This window comes from Dermacentor andersoni, chromosome 5, assembly GCF_023375885.2.
Source record: "Dermacentor andersoni chromosome 5, qqDerAnde1_hic_scaffold, whole genome shotgun sequence".
In the NCBI taxonomy this organism is placed as follows: domain Eukaryota; kingdom Metazoa; phylum Arthropoda; class Arachnida; order Ixodida; family Ixodidae; genus Dermacentor; species Dermacentor andersoni.
The window spans coordinates 142,471,824-142,496,323 of NC_092818.1; the positions used below are offsets into that span (position 1 = coordinate 142,471,824).

Below are 24,500 nucleotides of genomic sequence, written 5' to 3' on the forward strand. Positions count from 1 at the left end.
ACAAAAACATGCATCCGCATCGTAAACAATTTCTGTCACAAGCCGAGAATGTCTGTTCTTGCACAGCCAATGAAAGGGTAATTTCCCTTCTTTCAACAGGCGCTCCTGCGGTCACCGCTGCGGCTACATGCATACAGAAAGAGTGAGGGTCTGTTGCCAGAACAACAAAAGGTGGCGAGCGCAGCTAACAGTTACGAATGCATCACTAAGCACCCGCTCTTTGAATTGTATTGCCTCAACAGGAGCCTTTTGAGCGGCATGCCAAGGCTTTTGAGCACAGCCGGGCGGGTCGCATAATCATCGTCGACGAAGTGGTCCGCGCAAATGAAGCCATTTTTTAGAAGTCTCCATGCTGAGTGTGGTGACTGACAGTCACGTATGCGAAGTTTACGCACCTTCTCGTCTCTGGGAAACGTGCGCGACGGCGTGTCACGACCGATAATGCTGTTATAACAGCCGTGGGCGCAGTAATGTCTGGGCATTTTCTTCCGCCGCGACGAATGCGTCAGTACCGATCGACGACCGTGCGAACACGCGTGTAAGACGCACCACCTGCATGGAGCGCTGACAGGGATACTGTTTCAGACGGACCACGTGCGAACATAGCCGACAGCGATAGAAAAACGCTCCAAGGGACCGACACTCCGGAAAGACTGCGCCGGCTGTGGCTGACCTTGGCCGCGCGCGCGGGCGCGCCGGAGTGTCATGACGTCAAATTTCAGCTTCTCCCGGCGGCCGCTTGGAGGCAAGGCGCAACAGAAAATCGCAAAAGAAAGGCGTTTCTCGTTCTTTTTTTCTAAGCAGCTTGTTGTATTCGTCATTTTTAACAGTTCAACTTTTGTTCTGACGCAAAAAACCACCCACCAATTTTTGTGTCCGTATCCCTTTAACAAGCATGCTGCAACCACTGGATGTGTCTATTAATAGGCCGTTTAAGGCAGAATTCAGACGCCAGTACTCTGAATGGATGGTAGTGGACCACCACGAGAAAACGCCGACCGGACGACTAAGGAGGGCGTCACTTCAGCTGGTCTATTTTTGGATTTTAAACACGTGGCGTGCGGTGTCCACGGACATTATTGTAAAGTGTTTTAAGGTCACCGGGATTTCCAATGCCATGGACGGCTGAGGACGATTGGATACATGAACGTGTGGATGACCCGAGCAGCGGCGACGAGCTGAGCCCGAGCAGCGATACCGATGAAGACATCGAGCGAGGATGTCTGCAGCTAGACGCCAGATATCTCATCGTTAGGTATATATGGCATGAATAAACAGGTTTTTTCATACATGGATCGAAAATTGAACAAAAATTTCACACTTCCATGGAAGGGCCGCACCCCATCAAAATCGTGGAAAGAAAAAATGCGGCCTCTACACGAGTGTATACGGTATATATAGGTGAGGTTCTTCTAAAGGGGAGAGGGTTTAAGGCGGGTACTGTCGTAAGCATATGAAATACTTTTCCTGCTTTCGAGGTGATGATGACAGACAAAAGGAATGGAAATAAGCGGGATGAAGCAACACTGTCTGAACAATATTTTGAAATAACAAGTTCGACTGCCTCGAACAAAAACAAATGGTCATAAGCCTTTAGCGAAATAGCTGCAAACATCAGGTACTGTAAAGCTATGCAATTGATTCTGAATATATCAAACCTGGATACTATATGGAATTATTGTCTATATCAAAGTGTTGTAACATTCTCTTGAAAATCCTAAGGAAAAGTTTGGAGGGCACTTAAGCTTTGCCTTTAACTCTTTCATTACCGCACGAAAATGGTAGTTTTTATAGGTCTCGGAAAAAAATTATTACCACTACAAATAATATTCCAGCACACATTGCTGCATAGCATATTGTGCAAAATGAAATGCTCTTTCGTAAAACATACGTTGCCAAACCAAAAACTTCGTTGTGTAAAACATAATTCTAGAAACGCCATTTTTGCTGCCTGTTAATAAAAACAAAAAAAAACATATCTACAGAAACACTAATATCAAAGGGAATTCAGAATATACCTTTCAAAGATAAACAACCCAGGAATAGTGTCTGAAAAAATAAATGCTCAATGCACTGCTTTTCTTTGGATACAAAAAAGAAACTAAGACCAGTTCATCACTCATGCCAAGCAGTGAAGCAGTTCCTGAATTTTGTTATTAAGCGTAGGTGCACTCCGCACTTTTCCCACAAAACGTCTGGGTTTTGTTTATCTTTGCGGTCTTCGTAACACATGTTGTAGTTCTGCCTTTCCGGCATCTTCTGAAGATGGTGTGATGAGAAGTCCAAGGAATGTACTCCACCAGTTCGTCTAGAGTCCTGCACCTCTTCCAGGACTGACCACTCTCAGCGTAGCTGGGGAACTACAAGATTATGCATCGAAGCATATTTGTTTGCATTTTTGCAGGTTGTCCTCATCACCTCTGTGGAGAAGGAGAGTATAAAGAAATTCCAAGTAGTTGTAAACTGTCCTGCGCTGATCTGTAGTGCTGGGCCGAGATGTGCTACAGGCAGCATTCTTGGTGTGAATGGAAGTTTCTGAGCTAGAACATCATATCCAAGCGAAGTATGCACCCTGAAGATAATCAGTAGAGCTCTCAGGTCGTGCAAAGATTAGCAGATAAGTGCGCACAAGGAAGGAGACCGCTCAAGGCCATAAAGGAAACTCGCCGGTGAACAGCTGCAGATTACCCATGCTGACTCAAAACATTGTCGTTGTCAGAGCTCAAATCTGCTTTACTGTCATCTTCGAAATCATAACTCAAGTCCTCATCACTAAATAGAAGTGTGGGCGCAACATAGTTTTGAGCACGATACTTTTCTTGCGACGCAGCCGTGCGGGGCGACGTCATGGGAGTGACTTTCGAAAACGGCATAGTGACACCGACAGCGCCCCTTGCCTGGATTTTACGAGAGAAGCGAAACCAAAATTCTTGGAAACTGGTTGAAAATGCCAGGCCCATATGTTGGACATGCGGCGAACCTTCAGAAATACACTTTGGCGCAATAAAACGACTCGGACTCCAAACTTAAGCTCACTAGCGAACAGCTGGCGTCATTTTTGGTCAATTATCACCACTCGGCACGGTCGAACGGCAAAGCCGGCGATATAATTTAATTCTTGACTTGCTGGGAGTCATTCATTTACAAAATTTTGATGCTGGTGCAGCGAATTGTGAGCGCCATGCTTTTTTCTCGAGTGCGGCAGAAGGTGACAGCCATGCCTCTATTATCTACAACATATGGACATCAGTTCGCAAAAAGGTCCGTCAAACATCACAAGATTGCCAGAGTGTGAAAATTTAATCGTATTCAGAAAGTTCAATGCCTGTACTAACTACTTGATGGCTTTAAATGGATAAGAAACGGCTCCACTATGTCGAAATCGGAGATCTAAAACATTGATCACTGGGGATCGGTTTGAATAGGCATGGTAACGAAAGTGTTAAGAGTGGAACACGATAGCATTCAAAGGTCCCCGACTGCTTCTCATGCTTTCCGGCAACTGCAGCTTATATCACCGTAATGTTTACCGGGGAACACTGGTTACGAACACTATGCACGTAGGCAAGCATTCTGGTGGAAACGTGGCCTCTTGCGTGGGCTGCGATACAGCGGAGGCGAGCGCTATTTGGAGCTGTTGCAAAGAACCAGGCGCGCCACTTTATGGCATTTGAGATTTGTGAAAGGGGTTTGTGTTTTGAGTTTTCGTGTGACAGAATTATGTTTTCTCGTATATTCAAATTACAATCCGACGCTATCATGTCTGTAGGTTGTGTGTAAGTCGTACTTTAAGATATTTCTGCACATTTTACCTTGAGAAATTCAATTAGTTCAGTAACTTCCTTGTGCTATATGGAGGACCTGTGTAGTTGGCCATGTGTGGTTCGAAATGCGGGACGCCGGACGCCGACGCCAGATTTTCTGCGACATGAGACCCTGATTGCTATCATGTTAAAGGTATAGTGCTGTACTATGCGTGTATCAGACTCCTATTCACCGTGACATTCGTTCACCACCACACCCATGCAAGTGCATTTCTTCTAACGATGCTGCAATCACTTCTTGCACCCAACATTTATAGACGCTTTTGCCCTTAGAAGTATTCAATGCCAATGGAATGCCACTGTATTGGGAGATGCATGCTGTCAAACAAGACATCGAATCTGAAGGGTAGTACATGCCACATACGAAACCGAGCAAGGTACATGTTGCTGCAAGTGGTTGTTCAATATTAGAAACATCAAATTTCCACATTGCTTCAACAATGCGTAAGGACTCCTCGTCCAGACCGTCCACAAGAAAGTGTGGATGACACTCGATCTTTTCAGTGGCTGTGGGCATGGGATGCCAAACCAGATATGTTTGTGCCACTGGGTTTCTCAATTCAGACCACGGGTTTCACGAAAGGAATTTTAGTGTTCGACGTAGAGCCAAAACGAATCTGATCCCTACCTTCAGTCAATGCGTTTCATTCGGGCTTGCAGGTTTACATGTGAGTGGGGATGGACACAGATGTTCTACAATCTGAAGGGAACTTTCGGATCTAACAGTGCCTGCCTGGATTGACTTGCTGCCGGCATATGATGACCAGTCACAAATGGTGCATTGTAGTGGACACACAGGACACACTCCTTTGTGCGTGATAACCAGTACAATTACGCTGGAGGCAATACGGCACACATACATACAGGCTCGTTTGCTTCCCTGCTGCTTCCATGCAACACAGAAGCAAACGGATAGTGTAATGTGCATTATCTTGCATAGAAATGTACAAGCACTTCGACGCGCAAGGCACACTGTGGTCACCGCAATCTTGCGGTTGGGCAATGCAAGCTTTTAGAGTTAGTGTTGTGATTGCCATATTTACTCGATTCTAACATGCCCTTGATTGTAACGCTTTCTGTGACAAAAAAAAATAAAAAATTATAACCTCCATTGTAATGCGCACCCGTTTTCCATGACAAAAAAAAAATTTAAGAGTGCAATACCGCACATCTCGTGCTTTCATATAGAAATACTATTTACTCTCATTTGGAAAAAACAGATTTATTCCCAATACACTAAAGTTACGATGAATAAAAACACAAATGGAAGTGGCATACCTTGCCGCCAAGATTTTCACTGCTCCGGCATGAGTTGCGTGGGGCAATAGATATCGCTTATTGTCACTATCAGACAACTCCTTATCAGTATCAACAGACCAAAGCATTTCATCCTGGGTGCCATCCATGGCATTCGAAATCCTGCACTTTTTAAAGGCCTTATTAACCATGGCAGATGGGATCATGCACCATGCATCTTTCACCCATCAAGCAAAGTCCTGCAGCAAGGCATGCTTCATTTTATTGGTGGGCGTTAATTTGTGGCAACCACTGACAAGCCATTCGGTGTAGAGCACCCGAATTCTATCTTTCACTGGCTTGTTCAAACAAACATCGAGCAGCTAGAGCTGTGATGTCATGCCGCTGGGTGTCACGACAAGGTTGGTGTTGCATGCAGCCAGCTTGTCTTGGTGGCACCTGAACGTGTCGAGCACAAGCATCCCGTGCAGACCCAAACTGCCACCGTGTCTCTTCCGCCAAACGTTATCAATCCAGTCAGCTGCCAAGTCCGTGGTCATCCAACCTTTTTCATTTGTGTGGACAATCACGCCACTCGGAAACGCGATTCCCTTCGGGAACGTCTTCCATCTGAAGATAAGATACGGGAGCAGCTTGTGCCCATCTGCAGCGAAACGAAGCATTGCGGTGACTCTAGTTTTTTTCCCTGGCCGGAAGGCAAAACGTGCACTTGCTTCGCCCCCTTCTTTTCAACAGTAGTTGTGGCAGGCATGTCAAAGTAGAGTGGCGTCTGATCGGCATTTTCAGTCTGTCCGAAGTGGTAGCCACTTCTATGGCACAACTTCAGAATGTACCGTTGAAAACAGTGCAATTTCTCTTCATATTCTTCGGGCAATTTTTGGCATATCGCTGTCCGCCTTCGAAAAGAAAAGCCTTTTCTTTTCATAAAATTTGATAGCCAGCACCTGCTCGCTTTGAAGTCACTCCGCATTAGCCCTTTCTGTAAGGCTAACTGCATTGCTCATACTTTGAGCAGATTGGTTGTCACAGGCTGCTGTGCCGCTCGCTGCTCTTGCACGTATTCTGTGAGCAGCTCTTCTATTTCGGCAAAGCGGCTCTGCTTCGGTCCACTTAAACCCTTCCTTGTTGCTTTGCTGGCAAAAATATTCTCCTTCTGTTTGCGCCAGTCCCGCACGCAAGGTTCGGGTACTCCAAACGCCCGTGATGCGGCCCAATTTCCATCCATCTCCGCACACATGATAACTTTCCTTTTAAATGTGGCATCATAGGGGACTCAGCATGTCCTCGCAGTCGGCGCTTCCATGCTGATTGAATAAATGCAGGAAACGGGAAGACAGGTGGTAGACTAGGTTACACTAGCGCCTGGTTACACGTACAACATGGAGGTATGCATATGGAGGAAGCTACAGCAGCTAGGCTAGAAGCGCGTACGAGGCGGCCATTTTACGAATGCCAATGGCGATATGGTAACGCGGATTTAACGTCACACTCAATTCTAACGTGCATGTAATTTTTGGACCTGTTTTATCGGAAAAAAAGGTGCGCATTAGATTTGAGTAAATACGGTAGTATATTGAAGACCATTCTGCAGCATTCGTCATTTCTGTCATTCATGTGCAAAAGAAGCAACAGGTTTGCCCGAAAGGTGAAGCATTGCTTGCAGTAGCAAATGATTAGACAGCTATATGAAGTAAGGTAAGTAGGTTTATCATCTGTATAGAGTGCAGTAAACATTTTCATACTAACTAAATTAACAAGCATGGTGTCACCTGTGCATAAGCAAACGTGAACACACCTCACTCGATAACTGCAGATGTTCACTGTCAGAACGTTGGCATGATGAAGAGCAGCAGCAGTGGCCAGTAAACGCTTCGTGCTGCCTCTAGCTTCAATGTGTCTGATTATGAATACTAGGCGCTTGAGAACATAGCGCACATGAAGCCGCAAGCTGTCTTGACTCAGGCCCTCTTTGCACCCGCCACAAGTTACTTCCAAGTTACATGGCCATACTCATTCGTGCCATGCACAGCAACGTCCAGGCTAGCGTACTCACCAGCCTGCCTTTGCCTCCCCATGCTCTTTTGCACACAACACTGGGCGAGGAGGAAGACGGCACATGTCAAGCCACCATTCTTCTTGGCTCACCCTCTCACGCTTTCCCTCACACCTACAGCATGGGTTATGTATGGTGCCGGGAGGCACAACAGGTTCTTATCACACTTAGACTTTGGACAGAACTTCATAGCAATGGCGGGAATGCATGTGGAGTGCCCCTGTAATTGCTATCACAGTAAATTAAGTAAATTTTTATGCATTCAACAAAACCTTGCAAAAATAAATCCATTAATTTCTGTTTTTCACAATATCAGGAAACTTCGAGACATGGGGAGCTTTCTGATAAGCTTCAGAAAGGCAAACTTAGTATTTCATATTATCTATATATTGAACCATTTTGTCATCCCCTTCATGTGTGGTATATCTTGTATTGACTATACATTTGAACTAAGTAAAATTAGTATAACACTGAAACCTTGTTAAATGAAATGGGTTATAACAAATTAAACATAAACGAAGTAATCTTAGTGCCTCATGAAGTTTCTATGGAGACCCATACATTGGTCTATGGTCTAATGAAGCAAAAGTTTGCTTTAACTAGATATAATTAACTTGTTTATGTTCAGAATGAAGATCTACAGACCATTTAGAGCCACTTAGGTTGAAATGTGATTGCTTGTAATGCTGCTTCTAAGTTGTCTGAATTAGCGGTTTAAAAATCCTACCAACGCACCAAATCGGCCGCATTGGTAAGTCAGTGGTTGCTGCTGTGTATTGCACTCTGCCAATGCCACTGGCTCCCATGCGCTCCTGTGCTCTCATGCACATGGCATGATATGCCTTGACTGAAGAAGTGTGTGGCTTGTAGTGTGAAGTTATATGTGATACATGCTGTGCCATCTAACTGTGGCATATTGCAGCGTCTAACAGTGGCCACAGTAACCTGTTGCTCATACACAGCCAAGAAACGTATTTTATTATGATCCATTTAATTTTCCATTCTTTCTTGTACTTCGTCATTGGCTATGGCAAACCCATGCCACCTCTATTATGGGGATTGAGCACTTTATGTTATAGATGATAAGAATAAAAAATAAAATTGATTCACGATATGACCACTGCTCATTCTCTTGGCGATCGCTTGGTTTATCAGCGTTTCTTGAATATGTCAGTGGAGCGCTGCTAGCCTCCGATTTAGCACAATGCCTGTCACTGGATGCCACCAAAAAGAAATGCCTTTTGTTGTGTATAAGCGTCCACATGTGTACAGCGATGAGCATTATGCGAGGTCAGGGGCTTGCAGAACTTTGCTGGCATGCTCACGAAGCACAAAGATCTGCTGCGCCGTTACTTCTACACGCATGACGACAGTGAAGATGTATTAGTATTGACAGGCTGCATGACAGGAAACAGTCGTCTCACTGATGAATGTGTGGAAAAAAAAATTATCTTATAGGGTCCTTCAATGGTGCACAGTGTGCTTATGGATTGGCTTACCCACTGGTTACTGACAGCACACCCCAACCTTTCCTGGCAGCCAATTGTTATAACAAAGTAATGGATGTAGTGACGCAAAAGCGGCCGGCCCCCCCTTCAACATTGCATGCAAAGTATTACTATAAGTGTATATGGGGAGTCTTAGAGTGCTGAAGTCTGCATGTTTTTTTATCCTACCACACGCATTACTCTACCAAACAGAAAGGAAGTTACGTACGTCATAAGGAAGATGAAGTCAAATTATTTGTCTGAACTTGCATTACTTTCTGTACTACCACAAATTTTTAATTGCCACTTAAATATTTCAAATATGGTGCTTTTTTTCAAATTCTTACATTAACGCATAATTCCGCCCCCACTCCCCCTCTGAACCAACCACTGCTGGCCTCTTGTTTATTCCCCCATAATGAGTGGGCTCAATTATTTGAGGGCAAAAGCAAGCAAACAAAAACAAGTTGGTGATCTTCACTGTGGGAGAATGCTGCTTTTGCAATGAATGAGTTCAGAGCTGAAGGAATCTCTGACGTTTGCTTCTTTATTTTTTGGTATTTCTTTAAAAAAAATGGAAACAAACTCAGTGCCCCCTTAAGCGTTAGCACAAATGCAAGTTTCTCAGAAACTGTCGTATCACAGCTATTGTCACTTAAACATTTTGTTGTCGCTTTATTTCACTCAATGTTGCTTAATGTTTCGCTAATGGTTGCTTTTATAATTTAGAATAGGATATCTAGCAGTGGCTGTTGTCAAAGCTTCAATGTAGAGCTTTGTAACCTTCATTTATTTTTCAGCTTTGGTACTTCAATTCCTTTAATTTGCATTCATTTCCTTGCTCAGAGCCCCGTGTTCATCAATATTGGTCGCGGTAATGTAATCTCCGAGGGCTGCCTGCTGAATGCTCTGAAGTGAGTTTGAGTCGATGTTGTATAGTGTAGACTATAACTTAAGTATACAGGATTGGTATAGTTTGTTTGCAAAGTTGCGTAGAAAGTTTTACTTCTTTGCTAAGCTTTGCCACTTAAATAAAGAATGCTCATTCATTTTTTAGTACTTGCATCTGAACCCACTGACCTGACAGCCAGAACAGCTGCAACATTTCACAGTGTGCTCTTCAGTAAGGATGCATGGAAACTTTTTTTTTCATCCATTAAATAGTTGTTTGCCCCCTTCTTATGGGCTTTGCCTCATTTTAATTGACAAACTGCATCTCAGCTTCTTGAATCTGAGAAATGGTGGTGAATATTGCGGTTGTGTACTACTATGTCGAGCGAGACATTCATTCAGGTTGACGAATTTTGTGGCAGTGATTGTTATGTTTTGAAGAGGTGCTCTTTCTCTATATTTGGTTCTCTTCGGGGTGTTCATAACTCCCATGCAAAACTTTTAAAAGGGTAATCCAGTGATTCCATAAACATTACGGGATTTAAATTGACCCGTGTTTTCCTACATCTAAACTGACTGACGCATTTCACTGTCTAATGGTCCACTAATAGCTTGACAAAGAAGCTTTTTCTTTTCTTGATGAGTGAGGAGGGAGAGAGCCTGACCATATGGCTTGGATGATGCAATATGCAAAAATGGAATATGCAATATGCAAATGCAAAAATGTAATGGGAAAGCTTGCCGTGTGTCATAAAATATGAAGAGAATGAGACCACATATATCACATGTGCTCTCTATGAGAAATTTTGAATATGCACGGACATTTCCATTAACTCTAACCAAATTATTACATTCACGTCATGCTGATTTGTTTTCATAGGCTAAGACAAAATGAACATATCTATGATATAACTTCTCTGGGGATTTAAATTTGCCTGATTTCCCCTTTAAAGGATAATAGCATGGCAACATACTTCCCACAAATTTGCCCGATTTCCCCTTTAAAGGATAATAGCATGCCAACATACTTCCCACACGTGGGAGCCAAACTGACTAGAGCCTTGTCTTGTAGGGAGAAGTGGATCTCAGGGGCCATGCTTGATGTCTTTGAAGTCGAGCCACTGCCTACATCAAGTCCTCTTTGGGCAACTCAGGATGTAAGTCTGCTAATATTTTCTTTTTTCGACTAGACAGCGTAATGTTGTGTGTCCTGTCAACTTGTTCCAGCCCTGGTTAGCCATCACCACCTTCTTTCTTTTGAATTAGTATATTCAGAGCTTGAGGAGGTATTTGTAACGTAATTTTGAAAGACTTTTTAATAAATAAACTGGTCGACTTCCCAAATAGGAACGAGTAATATGCTGTTACTATTCAATATTGCATCCCTGTTTAATAATTGCTAAATCTTTTAAATGCTGCAGTATCAATATTGTGAATAGTTGCAGGTTATGCATGTAACTCATGCTATATAATTGAAACTTATTGGGACAGTAGATGTTTGTTTTAATTTGTTCGCAGTTGTAACTATATATGACCCAAGACAATTAAGGGTACAGTAGTCGTGTAGATACACATACAAAACAATTTACAAGAGTGAGTGACTGACTACAGCTGGATTCCATGTTGAAGAGGAGAGAGTTTCTGCGAATATGCATTTGGTGTACTAAAATCTTTTTAAGGTACAACTGGATAGGTGGTGCATTATGCAGTAAAACCTCAATGATGCAACCCTGTTTTGTACCATTTCCCACCACCAATGTTCGTGATCGACAACATCAAAAATGATCCCCCATACAGTTGCGCTTTCCCTTTACTGGTTAATACGCTTCCAGAAAACGCAGTCATTCGGCACCGACGTTCAGTACTTCGGCAAACTGCGATCATATTCTACATTTTCAGGCCGCTAGATCCCATGAGAACAAGAAAAGGCATGAGGCACGCATAATCGAAAGTAGTAGGTGCCTGCCATGGCAGCTTCCCTGCATTACACACCTACCTGTGTCGTGAAAATACTGACACACACTCAAGTTCCTGTTTCGGTACCAGCAAATCTCCTCGTGGGTTGTCGTACATCACATTCGCAGTCATCACCGCTAACCGTATTGTAGTAAGCATCTTCACCTGTGTTTCACAGCGCGTGTGGAGTAGTGCCGTGGGAAGCATACTGCAGGCTTTTAACAGGCGATAACCCAAACATGCAGCTGGTGCGAAGTGAGCATTATGTTTCACTCTATGGCTCATCAGCTCAATTTTGTTACGGTTTCGTGTTGCCATCTTAAAACACTATGCAATAGAAAAGTTACAAAGCAGGCTGCTCGCGCCCCACCAGCTCGACGTGTGTCGGCACCTCATGCCACAATAATTTTCACCAAAAGGGCACCTCAAATTTTTCTGCCAAAAGGCCCCACCCGAAGAAGCTGCTAACCCAGGCCGAATTCAACAAGCACAAACGAAAGCTTGCCAAAGCTGGAAAAACAACTCGTCTCGGGTGCTACCAGCTCAGTATGCATCGGCATTTTGTTCCGCAACGTTTCGCTCGACATTTCGTATTACATAGATGCCAACTAAAATTTAGTGTGCCAAATGTTATTTGTGGCTTCAGATTGTACTTTTTCCCGGTTAGTACATTCTTTCTCACACTTTTTTCAATGACGTATGAACAGGCTCTACTGTAGTTGTAGTGGCTCTTGCCATCATACACAAAACATGCTGTCTGCCCAATATTACTGAATTTTTCTGCAGTAGAACTCGGTGATAACTCTTCATACCACTGGCTTTATTTGTGGGAGGGAAAAGAAATTGCAGCGCATGGTAACGCTGCAAGCGTTGTCAAGTGCACTGCAAGCGCACTTCATGTCATTCATCATGCACCAACAAGCCTGATAGTCTATTCTTCAGAGAGGGTGGTACCCCTTTGTGTTCGGCCCCACAGTTCGCACAGAGGGTGCATTCACACTAGTGAGCCCTTGAGGTCACACGTCCAAGTTGGTTGTAACAGGTTGCTTTAATTGAAACGCAACTGTTTCGTGTCTAAAGCAGGATGTCGGAATAGGCTGATAGTTATATTATATGGCGATAGTGGTGCTAGCAGACTAAACAGCAGCACCAATCCTGATAAATTTCGGTGTGGCAACAGGCAGATCATGTTTACCGATGTGAACATCTTTTGACACGCAAGTTGTTTCTTGGGTGCCAGTTGTAGCCAGCCATGTGACCTCTATCAGTTGCTGGTGTGATTGCATACAAAAGCACCTCAGGAAGCATGGCTCCTAAGGTTGTTGGCCTAGCACAGCGTTCTTGCACTGTGCTATAACATCTAAATAAGATGCTGCTGCTCACTTTGCTAGATGAAATGCTATCTTCATTTGTAATTTTCTTACCGACTGTGTCATCACCTGGGACAGAAATGCAGAGATATTTTTGAAGACTGCATTTTACTGCTCTAGCCTTTCATGCCCCCTTTAAGATAGTTGATGTCAAGATTCAGCTTTCCACATGTTATTTCAGTTTACTTACTTATGTCTTTCGTCATTGTAGGTCATCGTCACACCCCACATGTCTGGCCCCTTTAGGCCACAAGAAGTAAGTATTTTCATTACTCATTTGGTTAACAGTAGTGCAGCTTTGCTACACATTACTCATGTTATGGCAAATAGCCACAGTGCAGTAGTGTATGGCCTGTGCTTTTACAGTGGTCAGTATAGTAGACTTTCGTTATTTCGACTCCGGTTATTTTGATTTTTCGGGTAATTCAATCCCGACCGAAGGTCCTGACTAGCACCCATGAAATTCTATGGGCCTAAACTATCGTTATTTTGATCCTGAAATTGGCCTTTGCCGGATAATTCGAACTTGACCAGTGAGCACGCACGTGCCTGGCCCATATGAGGACCCTCTATAGCGACCACTTTAGTGTCAGAGTCTGTCCCGGCAGAGCTTAGGAAACAATGAATGCGTAGAACAAGCCCCATCTCCTGTCAAAAATGCCTATTTTTGGCCTGCCTTAGGAAGAACTGACCCTGGCAACATTTAACACCTGAACTCTCTCAAGTGAAGCTAGCTTAGCAGGATTCCTTGAGGAGCTATCAGGCATTGTTTGGGATATCATTGGCCTTAGTGAGGTTAGAAAAACTGGTGAGGCTTATACAGTGCTTACAAATGGCCACATCCTCTGCTATAGAGGACTTCCAGATAAGAAGCATTACAGAGTAGGATTCCTAATCCATAAGGACATAGCGAGCAACATTGACGAATTCTACAGCATTAAAGGGCCCCTGAAATGGTTCGGACAAATTTTGTAGGCACGTAGGGTACAGCTTAAGTAGAACATTCGCACAACAATTTAAGGGAAGCGTTACGTATTAATGGAGCTACAAGCGATTTCAAGTTACCCTCCTCCCTAGCCATGCTTTTCCTCCTCAACTCGTTCGCCGAGCGATCGGAGCTAAGCTCCATCTTCACTGGTTCTGCATCACGATGCGACGTCACATCGTCCACTTCCGGTTGTTTTGGAGCCCGCCCCTGCCTGCGCGAAACCTCTCCGCTAGCCGCTTGGCCGTCAACCCCAAGTGAGAGCGATCAAAGCAGCGTGCGTTGCGAGCATTCTGTCGCAGCGCTGAACGTGTCTGGTGTTCCGGTAACCACACGCTACCTGAATATTTCGATGGAACGGTGGAGGCATAAACTCAAGCTGATGAAGGAACTTTGGCGTAGACGTACGTGAGCTGCCTGATAGGTCTCCGCGGTCCAGCCACCCATTGGCGCAGAGCTTAACCAGCCAAAGAAAAAGCTAATATTGCTCTAACCAAGTGTAAAACATTTTAAACATCTACAAAAACAACGTGTTAACGATTACGCTTCTGCGAAAAATTTACACCAGCAGTAAAGAAGAATACATTTCGTTACTGCTACTGTGTCTGGTTGAGCTCTATGCCACCAGGTGGCTGCACCTTGCAGACCATTCACATTTGCGCTTCTGTCAACGTTTTTAGTTAAAAACGTTGCTTCTGTTCATCCCATGATACGACGCGCAAGGGGATACGGCCAGGCCCTGGTCACTTGCGATTGCAAGTACCCTAATACCGAATTCGCAAAACGCTATTGCGTTAGTAATCTTCCGGCGTAAAGTGACGGCCGCAAACATGCAAATCCTGGCACTGATTGGATAGCGGCAGTCTGATGCGCTGCAGCCAGTCCGCTCGTCTACTGGCTTGCAGAGGGACACGATCTCGCGGCTTGACATATTGCCAGTCGCTACGTTTGCAGTCCACAACGCAACAAAGTAGAATCATTGCGCTCGCGAAAAGACAGACCGGCACTGACGGCGGAGCTCTCGTCAAAAATGGAGTTGCAGACTTTGGTTTGCAGATGACATTGTCCTCTTCAGGAGACGAGTTACAACTGGAGACGAGATACACTGGAGACGAATTACAACAAATGATTGAGGGCCTTAACAGAGAGAGTGGGGTTGGTTAATATGAATAAGACAAAGGTAATGATGAATAGCCAGGCAAGGGAACAAGAGTTCAGGATCACCAGTCAACTTCTAGAGTCTCTGAAGAAGTATGTTTACCTAGGTCAATTACTCACAGGGAATTCTGATCATGAGAAGGAAATTTACAGAAGAATAAAAGTGGGTAGGAGCACATACGGCAGACATTGTCAGCTCCTGACTGGAAACTTACCCTTATCATTGAAAAGTAAGGTGTACAATCAGTGTGTTCCACCAGTCCTAACATATGGGGCAGTAACTTGGAGACTGACAAAGAAGCTTGAAAACAAGTTAAGGACCACACAAAGAGTGATGGAATGAAGAGTGTTAGGTGTAACGTTAAGAGACAGGAAGAGAGTGGTGCGGATCAGAGAGCAAACGGTGATAGCTGATATTCTAATTGACATTATGAGAAAAAAATGGAGCTGGGCAGGTCATGTAATGCATTGGTTAGATAACCGGTGGACCATTAGGGTTACAGAATGGGTGCCAAGAGAAGGGAAGTGCAGTCGAGGACGGCAGAAGACTAGGTAGGGTGATGAAATTAAGAAATTCGCAAGCGCTAGTTGGAATTGGTTGGCGCAGGACAGGGGTAATTGGAGATCGCAGGGAGAGGCCTTCGTCCTGCAGTGGGGTTAAAATAGGCTGATGATGATGAACGCACACCTTTTCTCTCTTTTCTTCTTTTTTTTTTTTTTTTTTGAGAAAATTGGCTCAAATTTTTTGTGCGGTGCAATGGATACGAAACCAAAACAGCTCTCGTGGCATTTGCATTCTTTACTGCATCACACAATTCTACCGCGGCGAAAATGACTGTAAAGGGGGACATCGGTCAGGGCCGAATTAATGGCACTCGACTGTAGTAGTTGCCACTGTACCATACAGTGTAGTCCATTGCTGTAGGGAACTCATGAGTGCAGAGCATGTGCCTGTTTCCACCCTGGTAAGTATACAATCACCAGACTATGCAGAAGATGACTTTGTGGTTGGTGGTACTGGCACCTCTCTACACAGGTGTGCAGTGCATTGACACAGCTTCAGCTGGCACTTGTGGTGGAAAAGTGAGAGCCGCCCATTGGATTGTTCTCTTTAACAATAAACTACATGGTACACTTCGCTCATTTGGGACTTGTTGCCATTACCATAAATGTGTTGCAGTGACCTTCAAATTATTTTACATGTCCTGTTCAAGTGCTTTTCTAAGTATCTTCTATACTCGATTTTATACATAGCAGGTGATGCTGCACAAGTGTGCAAGTAGTGCGGTCACAGAAGTCTTGCTCCGCGTGTTTCACAGTGCGGTTGTCCATGAACTGCAACAATTTTTACGTATCAACTACTTCATATAGACCAGAATTTTGCAGTGCTTCTGGGGACTGCGGGAACAGGTGAACCAGCGAAAAGGATACTGCTGAACATGTTCTTGGCGCATGCACATCCTGCAGTCTATTTATAGGCTGGGAATGTCCTAACAACATGCCGAGCAGTATAACAAGATGGATTCCCCCAGAAGCACTGCAAAATTCTGGTCTATACTACAACTACGATTTGCGATGGAAAGGCTATGTCAAACCACATAAGATTTGTGCATTTTTGTGCTTCCTGTATGCGACATGCTCTGTTATGGTCGCAAGCGCACATCATGAGCTGTGTCAGTCTTGTTCATTTGCAAATAGTATCCGATCTCCGACGCCTTGCATGTAATAAATAGATAACATTATGTATGAAACTAAGTATACATGAGAGGTTTAAAAAATCAGGAATCTGTGTTGGCAGCTTGTGTTCAAGTTATTGGAGTACCACTGGATCAAATTGTGGCATAGTGCAAGGCACTTGCAAGAGTACAATCACTAACTACTAAAAGCGTTTTTACTGTCTTTTCACCTAGTGCAGCTTTACCATCATATTGAACTTTCTCTTTTTGTGAATGTTATGGTGTAATGAAGGCACTGGGGAAAACACTGTACCACTTAACACAAAATTTGCGAAGCTCTAATTTATTAATTGTAAGCTGAGGCCATCATGAACAGGTTTAAATGGAGTTAGAACGCAGAAATGCTTGTGCACTTACATTTAGGTGTATTCTCTGTTGTCAATTAATCAAGAGCCTTTCACTGCAGTGTTTCTCGCAGCTCGCTGTTAGATTTTGGACATAAAGCCCCATAAATAATTATAGCTGGGAGCTCGTAACCATGCCAAGTTAAGGAGTTGCAACTGTCATTGATGAAAAAGTGAATCATCTGTGTCAGGTTTCATGTAGTTGGGTTACATTCAAGGAAATATTTATTTTTGACTTTTATTTTTGGGTATCTGCTGACATTTAATGACAACGTAGATTTATATCAATACATTTTGATCTGGTAGATTGAAGTGCATCCACCAAATTGTCAAACTGCGTGTGTGTGGAAATGGAGAAATACAGGAAGGATGCTTTGATTTAAGTGCTTATGGAATCAAAAAACTGATGCCTGATGCACTTCTAGGTTCACCTGAACATGAATTTAGAACCCCAGCTGCGACATCACTTTTTGTCTTCGCTGATCTTCAATATAATTGCTGCAGCCTACAGCCATCTTCTGGTTATGTAATGGACGCATATTAGCCATAACTTTTCTTTGCACACAGCTGGTTGCAAACATTTACGTGATTGAATAGTGTTGTCTTTGTACACAGAGTTCATTATTTTCTTAATACTTTACAAGTGCTAAATTATTTTCTTGTGCTTCGCTGTTTTGCAGGTGGTCAAGAGTTTCATGATCAACTTTGAAAAGTTCCTGGCAGGGCAGCCACTCATACACAAATTCTCGTTTGAATCTGGATATTAGGTTGAATGCCTTCAATGCCATGTTTTCCAAGTGCAACAGTAGTTGTACAGTATACTAGTCACGGCTTTTAATATATAAAATAATATATATACGGAAAATAATAATCATTACAACTGTATTTTTTTAATATTTACTAATAAATATTGTATTTTGATACCTTAAACTTCTCTTCGAATTCTTGGCATCAGTGAACAGATTATGTTTATCGCTACCCACCATAGTTGCGTAGTGGCTATGGTGCTGGGCTGCTAAGCACGAGGTCACGGGTTCAAATCGTGGCCATGACGGCTGCACTTCGCTGGGGGGAAAATGCGAAAACACCTGTGTATTTAGATTTAGGTGCACATTAAAGAACCAGGGGTGGTCCAGATTATTCATGAGTCTCCCACTATGGTGTGCCTCATAAATCAGATTGTGGTTTTGGCACTTAGAACCCTGCAATTTAATTTTGAAAACAAACACACAAGTAGTGTTTGCTTTTGGTTCCCATCATCGGCCTCTTCGTGCTGCTTCAAGTTTTACTCAACATCAATGAACTTGCCCAAATTAGGTTTTTCCTACTACAGGTCTGTCTTTGACAATGGCTGTGATGGCTTTCACACAGTATTCTGTGGGTGGTGCAGCCAAACTGACCACAATCTTTTTCTTAATGCCAAAATAAACATTTTTGTGTGTATGTTCTTGCGTATATAAACACTGCGTATATAAACACTTGTTGCCAGAACACCAACAACGCTTTTCAAGGCAACTTGCATGCTCTATTGGGCAACACCTGCCACCAGCGCTCTTGAAGCAATTTCGGAACATGCTTGTTGAGTTCAGCACCCGATAGTGTGCTGAACTCGACAACACGGAATAAATGATGATGATGAGGATGATGATGATAAAGAAAATCAGTGTATCTCTCTTGTCAAGACAAATTTCTTCTAGAGCACAACTATATCACTGACAATAGCTATGGAGTTTTCTTACATAGGAGGTCGGTCGCCAGGCATTTTCAACTTACTGTCACTTCAAAACGGCTCCGCATATTGCAGGTCTTCCAGGCATGAAAGCAATGCGATGTGTAAAATGAACGCCGTTATATATAAAATTATTTACATGGTCCTATGGCTCGGTTGGGAGCTGGAAACCTGAGTTTAATCCGTTGGTTTCCAGTGGCACCGTAGAAATTATAGTACACGAGACAACCGCAGGCTTCAGCGATGCAGTCCGGTCCAAGAGCTGGTTGCCAGCTGGTTGCCAGTGACGAAACGACGCTGTGTTGAAGCGATAGCGAATGTTTGATTTGGTTGCAGAATTGTTCACGAAGGTTTACGAATGGTTTACGAAGTGATTGTCCGTGACGTCAGGTGCACTACTTGTAAGCCATGTCTGCGGAATTTGTGAATACTATGGCGCATCTAAATTAAACATGCCCTTGGCTTGCACGCAGCGTACTCGGCGTCACGGACAACCGTATTGCTCTGACAGGGATTGGGTGTTTGTTCAGCAACGAAATGTGTTGTAACAATGAAGTGAACGAAGGCCAAATCTGAATTGTTTGTCCGAATGCGGTGTCGATGACGTAATTTTGTGTCGTCGCGAATTTCGCAGTATTGCTGTGTACATTGAATTTTTTCTTATTTTTTTCACGCTAACAAAAGTGAAAAAAGAACTGCAGAAGTTGCCCAGCCGGGTTCTTGTCGATTTAATGATGCTGAGTAACGTAGGCCAGACACTGCTACGGTCTGTGACATACTCGAGGCTAGTGCGACATTGTCGGCGTGGCGTCGCCACCTGTATATCGCCCTTAATTGCGCGATGATGAACACAAGGTGGCGCCTCATATGCTATGTGGCTAAGGACGGCGTCCAAGGCTATGCAGCACAAAGGCCCTTGGGGCACTTATAACTTGCCAAACAAGGTATAGTCTTTCTCCGTGAACTTCAATCGAAGTAGTGCTCAGAATTCTACACAGATGCGTCAAAATCACATGCTGGTGTATCTTATGCTGCTGTTGGTCCCACTTTTTCTAAATGTGGCGTATTGAACCCGCTAACAAGTATCTTTACTCCAGAAGCCTATGCAGCACTGTCTTCAGTAAAACACATAAATAAACTAATACTCGACAGAGCAATAGTATTTACAGACTCGTTAAGTCTTGTAAAAGTGCTGATTTCTTTACAAAAGCATGCAAAGCCTGTTGTTATTGAACTTTACTCGCTCTTATGCAATATTTATCCATCACATAGACACGTAGTAATATGCTGGGTACCTGGCCATAGAAGCATCGAGGGTAATGTACTAGCTGACAAAATGACCACATCACTCGCATCACTAACCCTTTTTCCCACGGCTGCTGTCCCTGTCACAGATCTGAAGCCTTTCTTAAGGAAGAAACTGCGACAAAACTGGCAACGCATGTGGAACGCAGAAACAAATATAAACTGCACGTTATAAAGCCGCAGTTCGGTGTTTGGCCCTCCCCAACAAAATGTCGGCGAACAGATGTCCTATTCTGTCGCCTGAGAATAGGGCACACATTTTGTACCCACAATTTTCTGCTTACTGGAAATGAACGGCCAACCTGTGGTCGATGTGGTGAGAGGCTGACCATCCTCCACGTCCTCTTGGAGCGTGGGAAAGCCGAATCTGAAAGAAAGAAACATTTTCCCTTAGCATACCGGCAGCACATCCTCCTTCATCCTGTAATATTACTCGGCCCAGAACCGCTCTTTGGCACCAACGCAGTCCTAGGTTTTCTGAAAGATGTTGTGTCGGATGTTATTAGCCCCACACGTTAGCGTCTCCTCTCTTCAGAGGATGCCGCTGTGATAGCTGTTTCGTATAGCACACGCCTCTAGGCCCTTGTGTTTCAAGAGCTCTGGCGAGGCAGTAGTGCTCCAGGTAATTTTACCATCTCATATTTTCTATTTTGCATCATTCTTTCACGATGGATTTTAATGCTCATAGAACACGTCATTTGTCATCGACATAATCTTATTACAGATAGATTTTACGCATTCTAGAGCGACTATCTTTTAACCACCGCTACAACCACCGCTACGAACGTAAACGGTACGTTTACGTTCGTTTACGTCAAGGCAGAAGAAAACCGACCTTTATATTAAACTTTAAATGTTCTTGTTAACTGGGTGGACGGAGGTTTTGTGGCTGTTACTACCCGAAATACATGTTTTGATAGGACGAAATATTATGCATCTAAACTGTTAGCGCTACTGTGAGGTGCTGGTTACAGGATTCGGACACAACTTTTCGCCACGAGCTTTGCGAAATCAAGAATTCGACGTTTGTACGTATGTCGTTTTGTGTGATGTTTTGCAATTTTAGCCAAATTTTGTGAAATTAAAATTGGGCGAATGTTATTCAGCGGTACATGACCCGCTCTTCGAACGTAACGATTGAAATGGATTCGTTGTATTCGCATTCGAATAAAACATATAAAACACAATCGTTCACATGAGTCAGCACATCATTGTTCTAGAAAACGTAGCAAACATTATTGTGTATAACGGGCACCAGCATCGAGAAATTGTAGTTGCCGGTCATGTAACGGTTTCCGTTCAGACAAATCTGACAGATTGGGAAATGAGGTGGCTATAATTAGGGCGGGATACCCCCGGAAGCAGGTAGTTCCGTCATATGGGTCAAGGGTCCTACACCATAGTACCCCGGGGACTGTCCCAATTGTACAGCCTCATCATCTACAGTGGAAGTTCACCACCTGTGAGAGTCCAGAAACGAGGCCTCCCAGAGAGAAAATTCGTAGAGCTGCCAAATTAATGAACTGATTTAACATACAGAGACAGGCAATTAATTAATTATAGAGTTTTACGTGCCAAAACAACTTTCTGATTATGAGGCACACCGTAGCGGAGGACTCCGGAAATTTAGACCACCTGGGGTTCCTTAACGTGCACCTAAATATAAGTACACGGGTGTTTTCGCATTTCGCCCCCATCGAAATGCGGCCGCCATGGCCGGGATTCGATCCCTCTACCTCGTGCTCAGCAGCCCAACACCATAGCCACTGAGCAACCTTGGCGGGTGCAGACAGGCAAATTCGTTGGCTTATGGACGATAAACTTTCTAAGGCAGCACAACAATTTCTACGCAAGGAGGGCCTCAGCGCTTTCATGAGAATCCCCGCATTCGCCGCAGGGAAAGCCGTTCAAAAAAAAAAAAAGTGATGATTCAAGTCAGACGCATATACGCATATAGCACAGCGGAGAACATTGCTAGGTTGTGAATTTTTTTTAAATGTAATGTGAAGTGCCGCCGATATTTGGCATCTAGATGACGACAGTTTCTGGGAATACAGCTTAATTATTACACTACTAATAAGATGGACACCATATAAAGTCACATATATTTCAGGGGATGTAGTGGAGAAATGGCGCAATAATAATGTTATCATCAGGTTAATAATGTTAATCATCAAGTCATATCTTGTTTAATATACGGGTTAACGCGAGTAGTCGCACAGTAATACACTTTTCATACTTTGGCGCCACATACGTTGGCGAAACAGATTAGCGAGTTATTATAAGCCAGCTTACGGTCTGGGTATTGAGGTTTAAAAAGAAAAAGAAAAGAAACCTCTACAGAACTGCGAGGTGTCTCGATGCAAGCGAATGATCCGTCGCTTGGTTGTTTCCAGCCATGTCTATGAGATACGCACACGTGGTTTCTCTGGTTGCTGCAATCGTTGTGGCGGTCGGGTCAACTGATCTGGAGGATTTCTTTCAGGCAAGTAACGACTCTTTTCTACACGTGTGGCGCCAGCTTTATTAGGGTCGCAACTGGTATACGGACACAGCAAAAGAGAGGGTTAAACGAAGTCAAAGGAGGAGTATGGGACGTCAGCGAGAGGCGCGGGGGAAGGGTTACGAAAGGAAAAAAGAAGTGAGATGAAGAGAGACACCACCAGATTGTCCACGCGGAGTGGCACGCTTCGTTCGCGTTCGGAGCCTCCCGAGCAAATACATTTGAACGACAGTGGCACGCGGTGAACGGAAAAATGAATCGTTTTTAAATGGCGAACTTGCTGTCAGAAGCAGGCTTACGGGCTCAAAAAGCGCCTTTACGTTTGCTCTCGTGTCATGCAGATAGCTCTATGGGTAGCATGCGAAAGTTTAAAATACGGAACATTTCTAGGCATACTAGGCTTGCTGGAGCCGCATTGTGTAAAGATTCTTTTATTTTTCAATCTTGTTTGCCTTCCGTGATTGGCTGGCATATAAACGTCAGTTGCATCGCCAGTATACTGACCATTTGCTCGGACGAGTGATAAGATTTGGACAGAATTGAAGGAAAAGAATGCATACGTATACAGCCCTTATTCCTTGTTGTCATGTTCAGTCGCTCATCTGGATCACTTGACGGCAGTCGGCACTAACGGCCACGTGGACACCGCGAAGACCCTTGAATCACGTGATTTTCTTCCGAGGGGAACGAGCAAGCGCTTACGGGTGTTGCGCGTTTCATCGTATCACGCATGGAGACAAAACACCGACGGAGTGTTTCGTTCAACCTAGCACTTGTGGCGAGAAGCCGCTACCGAGACAGCGGGACTAAAGGCATCAAAAGTTCCTGCGCGTAGCTGCGGATTTATTAGAAAGCTTTAGCACCCCCCTCCCCCCCCCCCGCCCCCCCGTCTTACCCTACCGAGAATTCCTTGCCATTCAGTGGTACGGTAAACCGCATGCCTTTCACCAGTTACGGCGCGGTAAGCGTACGGCAAAACATGACCGAAACTTTCTATTAGTGCCTTATGTTGCCGCAGTAATATTGCGGCAGGACACTGAATAAAGTCATGAGTTTGATTTTATCAACTGAGACTGCCACAAAGGTGGCTCTTCATCGGTAATGCATCAGAAGAACTTGGGCAACGAGGAGGCCCAGTTAAGCGAAGCAAATTGACGAAGAGCATCATTAAACATATATATTATCGCGTAGTTAACTTGCTAATTCTGCACTTGTTTGAATCATGCGTCTATCAGGACGAACTTTGAGCCCACATTTTCTTGGGTTACTCTGGTGGTGAAGGCCCTCCCATCTGCACCAGCACCTCGTTTCTAACACAGAGCGTTAAAGTGGTAGACATTTAGTGTTGGAAACAATGAATCCATACGACGTATGACGTCCCGAATGTGTGCAGAGGATACACAGTGAAGGCGAGGTGACGACGTACCAGTGCTACCGAAATGGTACCACGCTCGAGCCATCCTCATCGCACGACTTCACCGTTCTGTGGAAAGGCTCGGACCTGCCCAATAACGAAGCACAATTAGTGTGCACGTTCCAGCTTGCCGGTGACAGTGAGAACCAGAGGTTGTTACCTTTCCTTTCTTTTTTTTCTTTACGTTTCGAATACACTTGTGTAGGTGTTTCCATGTCGGCGCGTTCTACTATTTAACAGGAGGTCGCACGTCCAAAACATTCACCTTTAGTAGCAAGCGCAATGGAAAAATGTGCGTACGTGTGCTCAGATTTTGGTGCAAATGAGCATGGCCAAAACTTAGCTAGGAGCCTTCCTGCTACGGCGTTCCTTGTAGGCCAACGATAGCCTTAGGAGCTCAAACACTAGCAAAGCCCTCCCCTCGAAACTAAAACAGCTAAATACAGCGGGAGAATGTCATAGAAGCTCACGTTAGACAAGAAAATTTA

The 24,500-nt window shown here is 44.0% G+C and overlaps 1 protein-coding gene across 2 annotated transcripts in view; it reads left to right on the forward strand.

Annotated features, from left to right (window-relative positions):
* Nucleotides 1-17,991, forward strand: part of LOC126531308 (glyoxylate/hydroxypyruvate reductase A-like) — a 41,937-nt gene extending 23,946 nt beyond the window's left edge. The window contains exons 8-11 of one of the 2 annotated variants that reach the window (XM_055071093.1): nt 9,468-9,535; nt 10,585-10,669; nt 13,050-13,094; nt 17,742-17,991. In XM_055071093.1, coding sequence (XP_054927068.1) covers nt 9,468-9,535; nt 10,585-10,669; nt 13,050-13,094; nt 17,742-17,828 — 285 coding nt within the window. In that variant the 3' untranslated portion in view covers nt 17,829-17,991. Of the gene's footprint in view, nt 1-9,467; nt 9,536-9,678; nt 9,745-10,584; nt 10,672-13,049; nt 13,095-17,741 lie in introns of those variants that run through there. The other variant, XR_008612648.1, reaches the window with a different exon arrangement.
* The last annotated feature ends 6,509 nt before the right edge of the window (nt 17,992-24,500 follow it).